The sequence below is a fragment of the Melanotaenia boesemani genome, chromosome 5 (assembly GCF_017639745.1).
Source record: "Melanotaenia boesemani isolate fMelBoe1 chromosome 5, fMelBoe1.pri, whole genome shotgun sequence".
Lineage (NCBI taxonomy): Eukaryota > Metazoa > Chordata > Actinopteri > Atheriniformes > Melanotaeniidae > Melanotaenia > Melanotaenia boesemani.
The window spans coordinates 20,169,920-20,187,903 of record NC_055686.1 but is presented as its reverse complement, the minus strand read 5'-3'; the positions used below and the strand labels follow the sequence as shown (position 1 = coordinate 20,187,903).

General features: G+C 38.7%; 2 protein-coding genes across 2 annotated transcripts; one reads left to right on the top strand and one right to left on the bottom strand.

Moving 5' to 3' along the window:
* Positions 1 to 3,988: 3,988 nt before the first annotated feature.
* Positions 3,989 to 8,895, top strand: LOC121640728 (N-acyl-aromatic-L-amino acid amidohydrolase (carboxylate-forming) B-like). The gene is made up of 7 exons (XM_041986580.1): positions 3,989 to 4,132; positions 4,354 to 4,614; positions 4,686 to 4,881; positions 6,368 to 6,461; positions 6,556 to 6,663; positions 6,816 to 6,928; positions 8,650 to 8,895. The coding sequence occupies exons 2-7, from the start codon at positions 4,358 to 4,360 to the stop codon at positions 8,893 to 8,895; spliced, it is 1,014 nt and encodes a 337-aa protein (XP_041842514.1). The 5' UTR covers positions 3,989 to 4,132; positions 4,354 to 4,357.
* Positions 8,896 to 8,928: 33 nt separating this feature from the next.
* On the bottom strand, positions 8,929 to 17,374 carry LOC121640729 (claudin domain-containing protein 1-like). Its single transcript, XM_041986581.1, has 4 exons — positions 16,539 to 17,374; positions 13,509 to 13,616; positions 13,200 to 13,337; positions 8,929 to 12,252 (listed from the first exon to the last, which is right to left on the bottom strand). The coding sequence occupies exons 1-4, from the start codon at positions 16,828 to 16,830 to the stop codon at positions 12,032 to 12,034; spliced, it is 759 nt and encodes a 252-aa protein (XP_041842515.1). The 5' UTR covers positions 16,831 to 17,374; the 3' UTR covers positions 8,929 to 12,031.
* Between the last annotated feature and the right edge of the window lie 610 nt (positions 17,375 to 17,984).

Below are 17,984 nucleotides of genomic sequence, written 5' to 3'. Positions count from 1 at the left end.
AGACATCTAAGACCTGCAGGATAGTGGGCCTTGAGGACCAGGGTTGGGGACCTCTGATCTACAGTATCAAACGCAGCACTGAGATCCAACAGAACCAGGACTGATACTTGACCAGAATCAGTATTCAACCTAATGTCATTTAACACTTTGACCAGAGCTGTTTCAGTGCTGTGATGAGGTCGGAAGCTGGACTGAAATTTATCAAGATGTCCACTTTCATTTAAAAAGTCATGAAGCTGGTGAAATACAACTTTTTCAATAATCTTGGAAATAAAAGAGAGGTTAGAGACAGGTCTATAGTTGTTCATAATAGAGGCGTCTAGAGTCCTTTTCTTTAGGAGTGGCTTAATAGCAGTTATCTTTAGTGACTTGGGAAAAATGCCTGATGCCAGTGAGCTGTTAACTATCAGTAGGAGATCACTTTCTACTGAGGTAAAAACTGTTTTTAAAAAGTCGGATGGTATCATGTCCAGAGTGCATGTTGTTGATTTCAAATGCCAAACTGTTTCTTGTAGGACTTTTAAATTCACCATTTTAAATTGCGACATAACATCAGAATTATTTCCAGGTTTTAGACACAGACTAGTTTTCTTGTGTGACTGTGTGGAATTAGTATTTTGCCTAATTGTTTTAATTTTTTGGCTAAAATAGTTTGCAAATTGGTTGCATTTCTCAGTGGAAAGGAGCTCAGGGCTTATCTGTATAGGAGGATTAGTAAGTTTTTCAATCATAGCAAACAGAGTGCGAGAATTGTTGACATTCCTGTTAATCATTTCAGATAAATGCAGCTCTCTGGCCTTGCACAGCTCATTGTTATAGTTACGCAGGCTTTGTTTGTACAGCTCATGGTGAATTTAAAGTTTATTTTTCTGTCATTTCCGCTCAGTTTTTCTGCATTCTCTTTTTAGGCTGGTAACCACAGTGGTGTTTCTCCATGGTGTTGTGATGGAACTGGGTTCCGGGTTCCACCCTGTGCCTGCTTCCACAGACACAGTGCAGTGGGCCGAGGCTCTGTCACCAGATGAAAGAAAACGGTGGTCGAAGGCTTGCGTTTACTTGGAGCTTTATTGTGGTGATTGCTCCTTAGGATGCGGTGAAGTGAACCAGCGCTGGTGATATTTACAACGATATTCACACTATTTACAAGTCGACTATGATGTCGTCCGCTACTCATTCACTGTTTTCACTTTCCCCAGTTTTCACTGTACAATCCATCTAATTCACCACCATCGGCATCATTCTCATCCTTCATCCAACAATCTTCATCCTTTCATTTATCAAACTCAATCCCTTCAGCCCCCCCCCTTAAACCCATGGTCAGTCCTCTTTAAAGTTTGATTCCCGGGTACAAAAAGGGGTGTGTCTGGCAGGACAACCAATCACATCACATCTCTACTCATGACATTCAGCTGAACACAATCTACTCATCAGGTAAGTAATCACATCAATTACATCATCCCCAAAAACTCACAGGTAAGTGAACAGGTAAAATACAAAACAAATAGAAACACTAACCATTCCCCTCCAAACAGGTAGGTATGTTTGTGTGTGTGCCGTAGGTGATTGGAACTACCACTATGGTGACAGCTGACCCTGTCACAGGTGTTTTCTGTTTGATCAAGGTGCTCTTGATTCTTATCGGTGCAACAGCATCCATTACATTCAAGACTTTCAGATTGAAATGATCCAGGAGTCCATCAACTGACTGCACTGGTTGTTGGTAACATGGCTATGGCCTCCACAAACTTAGAACTTGTTCTTTCATTAATGTACCTCTTCCTAACGGGGAAGCAGGTTGGTTAGACATTCTGAGTGATCAGTAAATCAAACAAAATACAAAAATGGTCAGACAAGGCCAAGTCAGTGACCACAACAGAAGAAATATCAACACCCTTTGAAATAACCAGGTCCAGAATGTGACCTCGAATGTGGGTCGGTTGTTTTACATGTTGCCACAAACCAAACATGTCCAATATGGAACAAAATTCCTTGACATTACCATCCGTCATGTTATCTATGTGAATGTTAAAATCCCCAGTTATGATGAAATGGTTAAAATCAGTAGAGATAACCGACAATAATTCAGAAAATTCATCAATAAAATTTGCACAATGTCCTGGACGTCTGTAGATGATTAGAAATAGGATTTTAGGAATGCCCCTTAAAATAAAAGTAAGATATTCAAAAGAAGTAAAATCAGCAAATGAAATCTCTTTACACTGGAATGAATCTTTAAATAAGGCTGCTTCTCCTCCCCCTTTCCTCCCGTTTCGACATTTATTCATAAAACTAAAATGAGGTGATGCTGTTTGATTAAGAACTGTAGCACTTGTGTCTTCTGTTAACCATGTTTCTGTCAGAAAAAGAAAATCTAAACTGTGAGAAATGAAGAAGTCATTAACTAACAGTGACTTGTTGGACAGAGATCTAACATTAAGTACAGCTAGCTTTATGAAGTTTACACTGGTCTCTGTTGTATTCTGAGTTATAGAAGGTATAGTTAACAGATTAGATCGATTTACCCCACAAGCTGATCGTGTTCGATTCCTTATCTTACTAACACAGGAATCCTACTGGGTCCAGGCTTGATCTCAAAACAGCTGTCAGTATTAGCGAAACTACAGCAAGGACCCTGAACGCATCATGGCATGTTATCTTTGTTATGAATTCTGCTGCTCTGGGAACCTCCTGCACCTCCTCCTGTGCCCTGCTCGGTCAGGACCTTAGCTTTACTCACTCATTTGCATGGCTGTCAACATGCTAAACTAAAATATCCCATTTTTTACACATTTTTGTGCAGTAATGCTAAAAATCATCCTGTTAACATGTCTGTAACATGTTTAGTTTTTTTTTGTGTGTGTGTGTGCTTTTCATTTTATTTATTTTTTCTTTAGTATGGCATATGAGATGCTGTGGCTGAGGATATCTACACTGAATCTGCAGAACACCTCCTACATCCTCAGAAAGGCCAGGCTATGTCAGGCAGCACGTTCTATGTAACTCTTTCCCTTCTTTTATACATGAATGGAATGTGAGGAACTAATGAAATGGGAAGCTAGTCTAAGGTAGAACAGAAGCTAATGCTAAATGGAGAAGACAAAGCCAGTCATGGAGCCGTTCAAATATTGTAGAAAGTGATAGAAGTGAAAGCATTACCACTGTTTCTTCTACTTGCATTTGACCTTGTATAATGTAGCTGTTTCTTCTTGAAAATTTCTTTTCTGGTGTTTATAATGTTTATGGCTAAGTCATTTTAAGGTGGTTTTATTTCATGGAAAAAAAAGTAAGTTACAGATACATAGATTATGATTATGCAAAAGCAAGATTTGGTCTGGGCTTGTAAAATCTAGTCTAGGTCAAGCTGTATTCAAAACAAAACTTAAAAGAAAAGTTTAAATAAACACGCAGACTTTAAGTAACATACAATTGATGTGTGTTTTAAGTAAACTTAAATGTAATCCCCATTCTGCTAACTTAAACTTTTCCGGAAGCTGTAAACTTTCGAGTGTTATCTTTAAATATGCTGCTGCTTCTCTTGTTATTCTCCGTGCCAGAAGAGCTGTTCCTTCCAATGTACACATCACCGGTGCCTCACCTGCTGTGTCATGCCAGCAGATTTATTTTCAGCTGGTTTTCTGAAAGGCAGACTAGAACCTACCATCCTATACATGGTGCAGAGAGAAATGGGGAGTTAGGGAAAGCTAGGGAGGGGCTTAGGGTTCGGGTAACCTCACAGCTGTTGTGACCAAAGGAAGGGACTGATGCACCGCATCACACTCAGGACACACCCTGCCTACAGTACAGTGTAGTGCAGTGCAGTACGAGAGGTAGCTGGGAGACGGTGAGAGTGCATAACAGGCAGCTACAGCCTGTACAGAGGGAGGGATGGAAATGCTGAATCAGTGAAACTGCATGAAAGCCTGGGAGAGGGTGGAAGAGAGTAAACGGCAGAGAGAGATACGAGAAAAGTAATGCCAGGATAGATTGGGAAAGATGCACTGATTATCTGTGGAGTTGACATTTCACCCAAAATATTTCTGTCATAGACTTTAAATAGAATTTTATTCTCCGTGTGGATTGTGAGTTGGTTTAAAGTCAGAACTGGGCCTTTCCATCAAGCCAGAGAAGTGAGGTAAGATTTCACAAATCTATATGTCTGTTTTTTCTTGTAGTTTTATCCACAGTGTACTCAGTGACATCATCATTGGTACAACTGATACCTCCCACGGAGTGAAATACTGATGCACCTTAGCAAAAACCCCATGATCTACACTGTAGGCACCAAACTGTACTTTTGTTGACTGTATTTTCTATATTTTATATTCTTTTACTTGCTGCACTGCTTGCTCTCAGTCAGATGGAGGTAGATAAGCCAGTGCATTTGCCGAGGTTGTCCCGGGTCGCAGTGTGTGGTGGTACCCATGGCAACGAGTTGTCTGGAATCTATTTGGTGAGAGAGCTACTAAAGGTCAAGAGAAAAGTGACGAAGAAGACTCAAGAAGAGGATGAAAAGCCCTCAGTGCTGATGGTGCTCTCAAACCCAAGGGCCATACAGCAGTGCCGCAGATACATGGACACAGACCTGAACCGCTGCTTCACTCATGCCACCCTCGAGTAAGGCAATAAGAGGAGACAATGTTGCCCATGGTAACAGGTCTGATAATAATAAGATGTCTGTCTTTCAGTGGTTCATTATCAGATGCGGCCCCTTACGAGTTCATCCGTTCCCAGGAACTGAACTCCATGCTGGGTCCCAAAGGTACTAAGGAAGCAGTGGATCTTATTTGTGACCTTCACAACACAACCGCCAACATGGGCCTATGCTTCATTGGATACTCTGACAGCGACTGGATCTGTCTTCACATATTTCAACACCTGCAGGTAGAAAAACGACAACTTTCCTGTAAGAATTCACTAGAACACAGAGAAAAACACAAATTTAAAACACCAACAAAAACAAGTTTCTTTAACCAAAGATATGGTTCTAAGAAAATTACTGTGAAATGGTCCTTCAGGTAAATACTGTTGACCGTTGTATAATTTTAATAATACAAAATCATCTCTGACAACTAAGGGCACATAACTGTACGTTAAAGTACAAACAAATAGAGGGGCTAGGAGTGCCCAAATAGGGCCTGCCAGCCCTTTACATCTGGACCGCCTATTAGATATCAAAACTATTTTGAGTATGTCACACTAGAAAGACTGACTCACACCTCAATGACATACTAGTAATGTCCAAAGCTCACCTTCATGTGTCCCACCAGTGTTAGTAATTGGCCTTATTGAGCATGCATTAGTTGATGTTGATGACATTTTGCACTATATTTGGTTACAATTTAGTGCCTGCCATTTTTGTTTCTTGCTTTTTTAACTATGCCTTTATTGTTATTTTGCCATACTGATGTTATTTGCAGTGATGGAAGAGAATGCATTTGCATGCATGAACAATAATTAAAAGAACTATTATTTATATTTATTTGTGTTTCACCCTTAAATTCGCTGTTTTTGGCCTGCGGCTCACTGGTACATTTTCACTTTGGCCATTGGAGGCAAAATGTTTGGGCACCCCTGGGCTAAACTATCAATAGTTAGATGTGGTGGTTTGCACAGTTGCCTTGCAGCAATAAGCCTCTGAGTTGTGACCTTGGCTGTATCCCTCCTGTCTGGAGAGTGTATGTTCTTCTTGTGTGATGCTCCAGATTCCTCCTAGTCCAAAAATTGTTGGGTGATTGTAGCTTTATTGTAATTTTACAATATCTACTTTACCCGTTTATTTACAAATTATAGTAAAATATGCCATGTGCATAGCATTTAATATTATTTGGAAAGGTAAAATTACTAAATAAAATAAAACTTACATTCTTCAGAGTTGCACGTAAAAACTAACATCCTGTCCAGTAATAATTACATATCCAATCAATATCATAATTTAAATGACTGCTAATATTCCTCCATAAAGATCAGTTGTCTTTCCTCTGTTTGAAGACAGTGTTGCAAATGGCTGCTTAGCAGGTTATTTTTTGCCTCTTTACCTGGTATTTCTTGGAAGCAGAGCACTATGCTATATATAGCCATTAGAAATAAAGAATAAAAGAGATCATTTTCAATCCAACAGCCTATTCCTGGTGTCAGTGAGTGTGGTGTGGGGGTTGGCAGCTTGGAAAATCCTCTAATGATTTATAATCTTGAATTACGGCTATCTGCTGTTTTTGGAAATCTAAGCTCAGTACATGTTCATTTACTAAAGGTCTACGTTTAACTGTTATTGTTACACTGAATTACCTTGTGAATTTACATGTTTGTTGCAATAAATGTATGTTTAGACAGAACAAATGAGTAAAAGGGGTCATCTCTATTTTCATAGAGACAAATGCCAGACACACCAATGAGATTCATTCATTTTGACGTCTCCAATAAAGAATCATATTCCCTTGACTCAGTAGGAAAACATGGCTTCGGTGAGTTTCATTATTTTTACTATGCCAGTGTGTCAAAGACATTTGCATGGTGGATAATGTGTTATATTTTCCATCTAAAACCTACTTTTTGCAGCCATGGAGATCGGCCCTCAGCCCCATGGGGTGGTGAGGTCAAACACCTACACAGCAATGAAAGTGGGAGTCCAGCATGTGCTGGATTGGGTCCACTTCTTTAACTCAGGTACATCATCTGCCAGATTAGCAACTGAGTGTTGTTGTTGTACTCTGCAAATCAGACAGATCCCCTCTTTAGAGCTTTTAGCATCTTTAAAACTTTTGTTTGTTTGTTTTTTGCTGTAACTATTTTTATGGCTGCTCTACTTTTATAATCAGGGACTGTATTTGAAGGAGGATTTGTGGATGTGTTCACCATGGTTAAAAACATTGACTACCCAAGAGACAGCGAGACTCATTACATCACAGCAGCCATTCATCCTCATCTTCAGGTATGGCCAGAGAAGTATTTATGGCTTCAGGATGTAAAAACTTTATTACTAACCTACTTATGTAGGTTAGAATTAACCTGGATTTAGGTGAAATAACATAATCACTTAACAAAACATGCATAAACTTCCAAACAATAAATCACAGGGCAGATTTTAGTTTATAAGGATACAATCAAATACAGAGCCGCTTTTGTCCAGAGGAATATAATTAGCCTTTGTAAAAGGCTTCACAATTAACCATTTAGTGTCAACTCACCTGCTGCTTATTAATCACATGTGTTTGTGAGTCAGTCCCTTCATTATATATAAATCATGTTGTAACACAGGGTGGAACCTTTTCATGAAAAATGGCACCAGCGAGCATTGTGATCAAAAGACTTAATGCAAGTAATCTTAAGCTTATAGTTTACATTGTGAGTTGAATGAATCCATTTAATCTTTTTAATGAAAAGAAGGTACCATGAATTGGGATTCTTTCCACCTCTTAGTTTATTTTATATAGAAAAGGTTATAAAAATGTAATGTGATGTTTCCAGTTGTATCTATCAAATATTGTCCAACAAAACTAAGCCAATTTAGGGAAGAAATACTCAAATGTAAACACGTGCAATAAGTAAAACCTTCTGATTTTAAGGCTTTGATTAAAAAAACGTAAGATTGCTCTGGAGAATGCAAATGAAAGAATTTAGTGATGTGTAAATCCTTTAAAACCACATCTTAACATTTAATTTAAATGCTAGAAAAATACATAATAAATATTGAAACTGAAAAATGTCACTTTAAATTTGATGTCGACAAATTTTATCTAAAATGCTGGGGCAGGGGCGGCCAAATTACAAATGATTTTATATTTGAAATGCGAACAGGTAAGTAACACAACTTCAGAAATAGACATGTATAAAGGTTTGTCACTAGAACCAAGATGGCTGTCAGTTTAACAATCAACATCTCATTGAAATCTTTGGGTACTCAGGCAGCAAAGCATAGAAAACAGCAGGATTTTTATGTGGATGTTTCTGCATAGACTCAGGAACAGTGATAACACTTTTGTTTGTATCAACAAATTTCAGTTTAAACCCAACCTGTCAACAAAAGAAAGTAAAAGCAAATGTAAACTTTCACCTTCACTGGGCTCAAGTTAAGATGAACTGAGGTGCATTTGTGGCGATGGTTTGCACTGATGGTTCTGGGTTTGAACCTCAGTTAAGATTGTGCCTGCATGGGCTCCTCCTGAGTAATCCAGCTTCCTTTGACAGTTTTAAACTGCACCTAATAATTGTTGTAATGCAGTTGCACCAGCACATTTTAGCCTAAGACAAATTTCCTTCAAGACACTAAACTTTATGCTATCTTTATAAAAACAACTAATTTAGTATTTTTGAAAAGCGGCAGAGACCCTTTGTATGGATGTCAAGGGACATTTTAGAGCGGCCATCAAGAATACATTAATAGACTTCACTTCAAAGTTTTAGCTTGGTGTAATCTTCTTAATTGCCTGAACACATGAAAAAAACAAAAGGTCACAAGTTTCCTTCTGCTTAGTTTTTATATTGAGCAAAGGCAATCGTCCACCTAAATACTTTAAAATGGCAAATTATTTGGGAATATTAATGCTTTGACAATTCTGTACCCCACATTTAGATTCTCAATCACATGAAACTTCACAAATCTCACATGTGGTGTTTATTTTAATTAATCTAATTGTCTATTTCTCCTTACAGGACCGAGACTTTTGCCTGCTCCACCCACAAGACCCCCTGTTCCAGACATTCTCAGGGGAAACTCTGAGGTACAAAGGCAGCGAACCTCTTTACCCTTTCTTTATCAATGAATGTGCCTACTATGAGAAGGGCATTGCGCTCTCCCTGGCCCGAAAGAAGCGCGTGATGATTCCTGCAATCCGAGTGCAGACGGCTGACGAGAAACAAGCCACTGAGCAAAGCTTTGCATCAGAGGAAGAGGAGTGAGGATGTTCCTGACCTGATGAGACAGATGTGAAATACATTTCTAAGAATGATTTTATTGAAATGACAGCACTTGTGTGCTTGCATACACTCACACACAATTTCTACATGTACAATAATGAACTGTTTCAGCTCACAAATGTCACACATTACAAAGCATTCAGGGATAGAATAGCTTCTCATGTCCGATTCCTCATAAGAGTTATAAAACTACATGTACAGCATCATTCACAGATGTCCATGGATAATATGAAACTTAAGGAGGCGGTGCTAATCTTTTAACATACAGCATGGTTTAAAGGGTAATAATGTTGATAGTGGTTTCCTTTATTTCCCCCCCAAATGTGTTTAATTACCTAGTTATTTACATTTTCGAAAAATAGAAATTCCCTACTGATCACTACAGCAATATTCAGGATATGTTCAAAATCATTAAGTGCAAAGGAATACTGTAGCTTATCATAATACGACTTTTAAAGTACATTCATCATGGCAAGAAGAGAAAAGCTGTTTCCCTTAAATCCTGCTGAATTTGAATTCTTTACCTTTTATAATGGCAGTAACAAAATGGAACACACAGATACGAATATAAATAAAATAAAATGACATCAAACATCAGATAGGAAACCAAATTCACAAAAAAAGATTGTACAAATGGATAAGATCAAGAAAACAGTAAGTATTGAAACACAACTATGTTGAGTAAATGATGAAAAAATTGTAGAAAAAACAGTATACAAAAAAGTATAAGCAGAGTCTGACATTCACAATTGCAATGAATAAATAAATATGACTTCAATTTAAAAGACAAAAGCACAGAAACATAAACACACAGTAGTCTCATTGGTGCCACATTATCTAACTGCATCAAAGCAGTTGCAGCACAAATCAGCAAACCCCTGTTAACAAAAATAGAAAGAAAATGTTTTTTGTCTTGTACTGCAAACAAACTCTGGGTGTGTCTCGTACAGCAGTGCATTACTGACAGGTAGTGTTTTAGGTCCAACAAAGGGGAAAATCCATCACACTCCACTGTAAATGTGGGTGCGATCCAAAGTCGAGCAGGAGAAGTCAGAAGTCAGCTTCAATATGTACCATGTACTCCAATCTATACTGCTGCTTTGTATGCAACATTTATATTGATGGATAGCAATCTGTGACTTTGAATACACTTTCCTGTTAAATAGCAGTTTAAAAACTTTGTTTTAATTCAGTTTTTTAAGAGTTGTTTGCCTTTTATGTTGGATTGAGTAGTAATAATAATTATTATAATAATAAACAAAAATCTGAATGTTTGCTTATAATTTTTAAAATGCTTAACTCAGTTGTTAGCCCATTACAGTTTGGATCAAATTACATTGTGTACAACTACTTTTATAAAAACACCGTACAAACAACAACGACGAAGAAGCAACATTTCTGTAATCAGATATGACAGATTAAATGCCGTAAACTGCACAGAAAACCTGTTTTTCAATGTGTCATTACAAATGGGTGATGATACACTGACATGTTGACCTCTTTCTTATCTAACCACAGTTAGCTGAAAACATTTGTTTTAATTTTAACTTCCAAACAAGTTTGTTTTGTACTGCCATGACTGCAACTTTTGTTTAATGTTTGCAGCTACCTGAGTGACTTCATTACTACATACCTATAGAAATTATATGAAAATTCAAACGTTTGTTTAACTTGACTTAATCTATGTGCAGAATGAAACTGGGACACAGCTGATTCCTCACACATGTATGGCTGTAATTACTAAAACAGCTACTGAAGAATTATTGGCATCCTAACTGGTATTTGATTACAGAACCTTTCACAGGATAACAGCTGCCAAGCCATTCTTGTAGAAGCTTGCTGCACATACTTATTTTCAGTTTCGACCTCTCTTCCACAGTCATAGGTTTTTGTTTTTTGCAGTAGAAGAAATAATCTCTCTTCAATTTAGGGCTCTATGCAGGCCTTTTAAAAAGGTTAATCTTCCCATTTTTAGTTTTCTTGTGTAAGGTCGGCTGTGAAATTCACATTGTCATCTTGCTGAAAGAACTAATTCCTTCACATAAAAACTAGCTTTCTGGCACTAGCTAACACAGTGTAATCTAAAATATCTTAATAGCTTCTAGTTTTATCATTCCTTTGATATGCTCAACATAGCCAGGGCCAGAGGTGGGAAAAAACTCCACAGCATGACAGAACGTCCACCATGCTTTACTATGGTCAGAACATTTTTTTTCTTTTCTCATTAAAAGTTACAAAATGCCTTTTTTTCTTGGTGGCATCATGTTCTGAAAGAATCCAATTTTTTTTTTCTTTTTAAGCAATACTACATGGGTTTCCAACCTAAAAATGATGTGCTTGTGTTTTTCTTTACGGCACCTCTTAACATGCCAGCAACTAGATATCAACACTGGTCGTTTTGGACATGCACCACCCATGGCTGATTCAGCAAAAAAGCACAAGAGGACATTATCAGAGCAAGCAAAGAATGGAGAAAGTGACAGAGCAAGAGATAAGACAAAGAGTCAGCATTGGACTGACTTTTATTAACTGGAAAGCACTCAGAGAAGAGACAGGATGCCAGATGGATGCCGAATTTGCCTTCGTTAGGGGGCACCAAAGTGCAAAATTCTGCCACAGTTCAGAAGAATTTCTGATTATCTAACACAGATTTGGCTTCATCATTTAAAAAAAGAAAAAAAGATTTATTGTACTGGTTACCTCAGGTCATGTATTCTAACTGAAATCAATACAAAAGAGCCAATAATTGGGTTATGTTCATATTCTACATTACTATATTTGATTATAAAGAATTGGTTTGTTTGGATTCACTCTAGAAACAGTGTATTTATTTCAAGGATGCCAAGAATTCTGACCTGGACTGCATGCTGTAACATAAATGTCTTTCTGGCTGACTTTGCAAACCATAACCCCCAGAGAGATAAGTAAAAAAAAATCAAATATACTAATGCAGACTACTTTAGGGTCATCTGTGTATGTACACTTTAATCTATCAGGGAAAAAACCACACAGATTAACCTACATATTGTTCCTTTGACATCAATTGAAAATGCATCTTGGTGTCAGAGCGGGGGGATGAACTCTAAACAGGCTTTGCGATCCAGAGTTGAGTTTCAGACTACGCTACCCGGTAGGCGGTCATGCGGTAGTAGTTTTGACTGTGGCTGCGTGCCGCCCACACCAGCAGCGCAGCGGCCATCATGTGGAGAGGAGAGGAAATGAGGGCCAAGTAAAGGGACCAGCCCAGAGAGCCATCCACCTTATCAGGAAGCATTGACACCCTGTGGAGAAGGTCCATCCCGGCCAGGTAGCAGCACACTGTGGCTAAAGTGCAGAGACCTGCAGGGCACAGGATGAGTAGTATGTAGACAGACCTGCTCAGCATTTCCTCATCATCAGGTTTCAGACAAAAAAAATATTGTTAGAACCATTTTGTTTAGAAATGTTTTTAAAGAACTATAGGCCTTTCTTTCCTAGATTTGAAAAACAATGACAGGTTCTGTTTTCTGTATTTTCTTTAGCAGATTGTTTATTCAGGATAAAATCTATTTATTTGTTTAACATATATTAACTGGATTTTTCACATGCTTTTTTTTAACATTACTGGATTCAAACTAAATCCTCAGTGGCACAACTCTAAAGTTTTCAAATGTGGATTACTACAATCAGACTCCAAAAACCTTTTTAAAAAGGAGCTATTATGCTCATTTCAAACACTGTGTTTTAGCTGTAATCTCAGTGCAGCAGCTGTCAGAAAGAAGCTCCTGTCTCTTTAGCGCTCCCTTCCCTAAAAGCCTACTTTGCTCTGATTGGCAGGCTTTGCAGAAGCTCGGAGGCAGCACCTGGTGCTCGTGAGCAGATGTGAATGTTGGGACTACAGTTTGTAAAACCACTTAGTAACATCAGTATTAGTTATAATTAGAAATTGTAGCGTCTCCAATCCATCTGTACATGTTTAAATTCAAATACAACCCAGTACTTGATACTGAATAGCATGTCTAGAAAATTTTACAAATTTTGAGAAGTACATTTATTTCTGTAAATACCTCCTATAAATAGTGGCTATATGTGGGTAACATACTCATTTAAATGATAGAAAATAGCAAAAGTGCAAATATTTATGACCCCATATAGAAATCTGTGATGAGATAATGTCATCTTAGCACAGCAGTAGAAAAAAAAAGGAAAACTGATTGCTAAGAGTTTGATGCCTGACATTGTTTACTGAAACAGTTTATGCATTATACAAAAAGACAAAAAGAATGATGCAGTGGAACAGGTCTTACCAGCCAGGAGGTGAAGCACTCCTATCCCAAGTGTTGGAGCCAGGCTTCGGCAGAGGCAAGCACAGAACCCAATCAGGCCTGCCAAAACCACAAGACCCAGAGAAACTAGCGGCAGCAGAAACTGGCATCTCCACAGATCTTCACATACAGATACAGGAAGGTATGACTTGTCAGTAAGTTAGATGAGGCCATGACAGAAAACATTAGTCTGATAAGTAGCAACATGTTATCACACATAATTAATAATTTCTCAGATGTCTTAGTGCAACTGCTATAAGTGGAGAAGGATAAACTTGATATTGAACGTACAGGTGCGCAGCATGTCTTCGCCACTGTTGTGGTTTCCTGGTTCTTTGTATTTAGGGGTAAACTGCTCTGGTAAAGTGAAGCTTCGACACTCCAGCACCATCTTGACATCTGAAAGGGTTATTCATCAGTAATTTTGCACTTTATTTATACAAAGGAAATTATTTTCAGTGTTTGCTGATTGGCAGGGGCCACCAACTCTGTTCCTCGAGAACCATGTCCTGCAGGTTTTGGATGTTTCCCTACTGATTAAATGGATCTCCAACAGCTTGTTGTCAAGTTCTGCACAAGTCTATTAATGACCCAATCATGACCCAATCAGGTGTGTTGCTACAGGGACACATCCAATACCTGGGAGATAGTGACCCTTGAGGACTGGAGTTGGTGATCCCTGTTATAGAGAATATAAACAATGCAAAACAATTGATGCCAGCATCATACAAAAAAAAAAAAAAAAAAAAAAAAAAAGGAAAAAAAAAACTTAGGAGCGGCATGTGTACACAAATGTGTTATGTCACGCATGGATTTAGGACTTAAGAAAAGTCATTGTCACAGTTCTGCAAGAAGAATACAAGTCTGGTCTTGCTTAATACAAGATTTTAGGTCTCAATAGGCCACAGAATAGAAATAGAATAGAATGCCTTTTATTGTCATTACACACATATACAATGAGATTAAGCCATCACTAATGTCAGTGCAAAGAGAGCAGTATAGAAGATAAATAAATAAAAGATCTAAGGTATAAAATATTTACAAAAATAAACAGATGTACACACTCCTTGAGTTATTTGCAGATATAAGTATGATGTATATACCTGTATACTATACATGTATATAGTGTTCGAGCTGAAAATATATAAATTACACTGAAACATATTCAAGTCAGAAAATATATTGCACATTCAAAGTATTCTTGCACGTATTATGATATGTTGTACATGTCACATGACAGAAAGTATTGCACATATGTCGTTAGTGTCCCAAGTATTTCACATTTGAAGTCCTACAGGAGTTCAGGGCAGTTATTGCTTTTGGAAAGAAACTGTTTATCTAATTACTATTCATGACGCTCCATAGATTTTCAATTGAAGGCAGATCAGGACTGCAAGCAAGTCAGTAAAGCACACAGTCTACGAAGCCATGTTTATTAAGTTGTGCAGAATTATGTCTGATGTTGCTGAACTAAATGTGGTCTCCTGCTTCACGGGAGGAGCATATGACTCCTTCAACTTACAGAGCGGTTCCGAGGGCCTGCGCCTCAAACAAGGAGCGGCTGGTAACGCATGGATCATTGGTACATTCTTTTTAATTGAATTTAACTATAACAGTAACATTTTATAATAATAATTAGTTTTATTGGGATATCAAGGTTATGCTATGGATCCCAGATTAATAAGAAAGTAGGGCCCACTAGCATATTCTTTCAATTTATGAAGAGATTCATATTCACCAATCTAAGAGGACAGATACAAAAAAATTCCACAGTACTGCATGTTTCTGAACCTGACAGAGGGTTTTCTAAAGAAACGTCTTAAGAACAACTTACGAACAAATTTAGGAAGATTTGTAAGAAGATATTGGGTAATGGGTAATGATCAGTTCATTTTTCGGACAAAGTGCAAGTTATTTCTGCAGACTACCAGAACTGTCCCCTTCAGTGATCAGATTCAACACTGTTGTGTCGTCTGTGAATTTAACAACGCTGTTGCTTGTTATGGGCTGCAGTGCAGTCAAACCATCCTGCACAGTATGTACAGAGAGCAGCAGAGGAAAGGGTTCCTATGCTGAGACAGGATGGAAGAGCATATGGGCCCATCCTGACTAATTAGGGCCCATTTGTTAAGAAGGCCTGTATCAAAAGCTAGATGTGGGTTGTATTTATAAAGCGCTTTTCTAGTCATGTTTACCACTCAAAAGGCTTTAACACTACTAATAAATGCTAATAGTAAGTGCTATTGCTCTATCACACGTATTCACTCCCCGATAGAAACATCGGGAGGCAACGTGGGTCTCAGTGTTTTGCCCAAGGACACTTTGGCATGTCGTCAGGGTAATCAAACCCCTAACTCTCAGATGACTGCTCTTCCTCCTGAGCTACAACTGCTGCCTTAGTCTGACATCATAGAAAACAGTCCTCAGGGTGCGATGGTATTAAACAGAGCTGTAAGGCACAAATACCAGCTTGCATACACTATGTCTCTTTGTTCCAGGTATTGAAGTACAGTGTGGAGGAGAAAAGAAATGGTGTCATCCACTGACCTATTATAACTGTATCCCTACTGGCAGGGTTCAAGCTAAAAAATATTAATGAAAAAGCCCCAAGGCCTTGACAACTGAGTCACCATATTTGCACTGCAGATGTTGAAGAACAAAAGTTTTGGCAATTGCATTGAGATTAAAAACAAAAACAAAAACTGATCAGTGATTCTTTTGATGGAGTTGGGTCCTAAGAGGAGAGTCATGACCCATTATTATTCGAAAAAAAACTAACCCTTTGGGGAATGTTACTTTTATACCCAATCCTGACACCCTCACTTGTCACCAGTTAACGTTTATGCTCTTACGTATAACTGATAAACTCTTCTGCCTTTTTTTTTGTCTCTATCCTGACTTTTAAAGTGTGTTGCTGATATACTATGAGGTAAATAACGAAGAAGCTTTAACCTGGAGCTTCTGAGGAGGTCTGAGCCTTTTTCCACTTTTATCCAGTTGGTAATCCAGCCTGGATCATGGGACAGATCGGGATCTGAGTGGATTACTTTCTCCATTTAAGTATTTAGGGGAAAACAATTAAATCAACAAACACTGAATTAAGGCAAGGGTTGCTACACTAAGTCGGTGTTTTGTGAAAAAAAAAAACAAACAAAAAACGTTATGGAAATACATTAGATACATAATCTGGGGCAGGTAAAGCGACAATCAAACTGTAATGAAAATCTCTGCCACACACCTCAAACCTGGCAATGAGCCTGATCTGAACTTCTAACGACACGTCAGTCTACATGAGCGGTGAGGTCAGTTACATAAACATACCTGGTTCCTTGTACCAGTGAGCGGTGGCAGGAACGATCACACACCTCCACCAGAGGCCCGCAGTCCCGTTGAGGCGGAACAGAGTGTCGCTGTAGGTTTTCTCATCAAACTCTCCATCCATGAACTCCTCGTACATGGAGTGCAGCTCGGACACGTTGGCCTCTCCGCGCACGGTGGGACTGCTGTACTGGTACCAGTGCTGCGTCCCGATGGCCACGGACAGATACACGGTAGCCAGTATGCTCAGCACGCAGGCGATGACCAGAGCTGTGGCGTAACGGTTGTCGACCATTGTTCATGGAAATGAACGCGCTTCAAAAAGGATTAAGTTGGGGCCAATAGTCGAAACGTCGTGCATCAATTTTGTCAGCATACAAGGCTTCTCAGCTTCCTTTCCCTTCGTCAGTCTCTTTTAGTGCAGTCACTCTGGCACTGAGGCTTCAGTGAAAGATTCTGTACAACAGCCAACGGCAAGGGTATATTTTAATAACTGAAACTCATATCCAGCTTTGCACACACACGATAAGCGTCAGCAGCCCTGCAGCCCGGCTTGGATGCGCCATCTGTTCCCTTGTCCCATTTCCACAGATGGTGGGTGGCCCGAAGCTGCGAAGGATATCTCACAGCTAGTCCCCAATAACAATTCCCTCCCCAGCAAAGGAAGTTAAACAGACCGTTATAATATGCCACGTTCTGTTCCGTTAAGCATTTACCAACAAATGCTAATTGCATGGGTCTAATTTGGACTGCAGGTCGATGCCGGGTGCATCCAAGATGCAAGGGGTTGTAAACATACTAATCCCTGAGCTTTCCACTTCCGTTTCCGGTGATCAGTGGACGTCCAAACGGTTTTTTTTTCTGAGCCGCTACGGAGAGGGGCATAGGAGAGTGTAGATAGACGAATGGTACATCACAGCAGGGATATGACAATGAAAAAGAGTGTGCATGTAAACATTTCTATCCTCACTTTATCCTAATTAACTTATGCACTGGGATGCAAGAGACAGGCGTCTTCAAACAGAAGCAAACAGTCGAAATGACAAGTATCATGGGAATAACATCTAAGATAAGAAGGAAAAACTGTTCAAAAGATCTACCGAGGCTGGGATGTTTCTTTTTTCAGGTCGGTGCAGCAGGACAATGCATTTTATACATCATAGCCCAAGGGTCGGTTTCATAATCCGTCCATGTCTTTTAAAATCACATTGAGCTTTTGCTTGAACCAGTTTGATCCTGTAATGTTAGAAAAGTTAACTTTAAAGTCAGTGATGCAGCATAGATCTCAGCTTTGGTTGATGCTTGAATTTTCTTTATACCTTGTTTGTTTACTTGAGCAGTGGTGATGAAAAAATACAGCTGTATTTTTTTTGTTTTAAACTTTCTTTACTCTCTTTTTTTAAAGCTTTTCACTATAATATTTACACCAGGGCTCACAAGACAATCCAC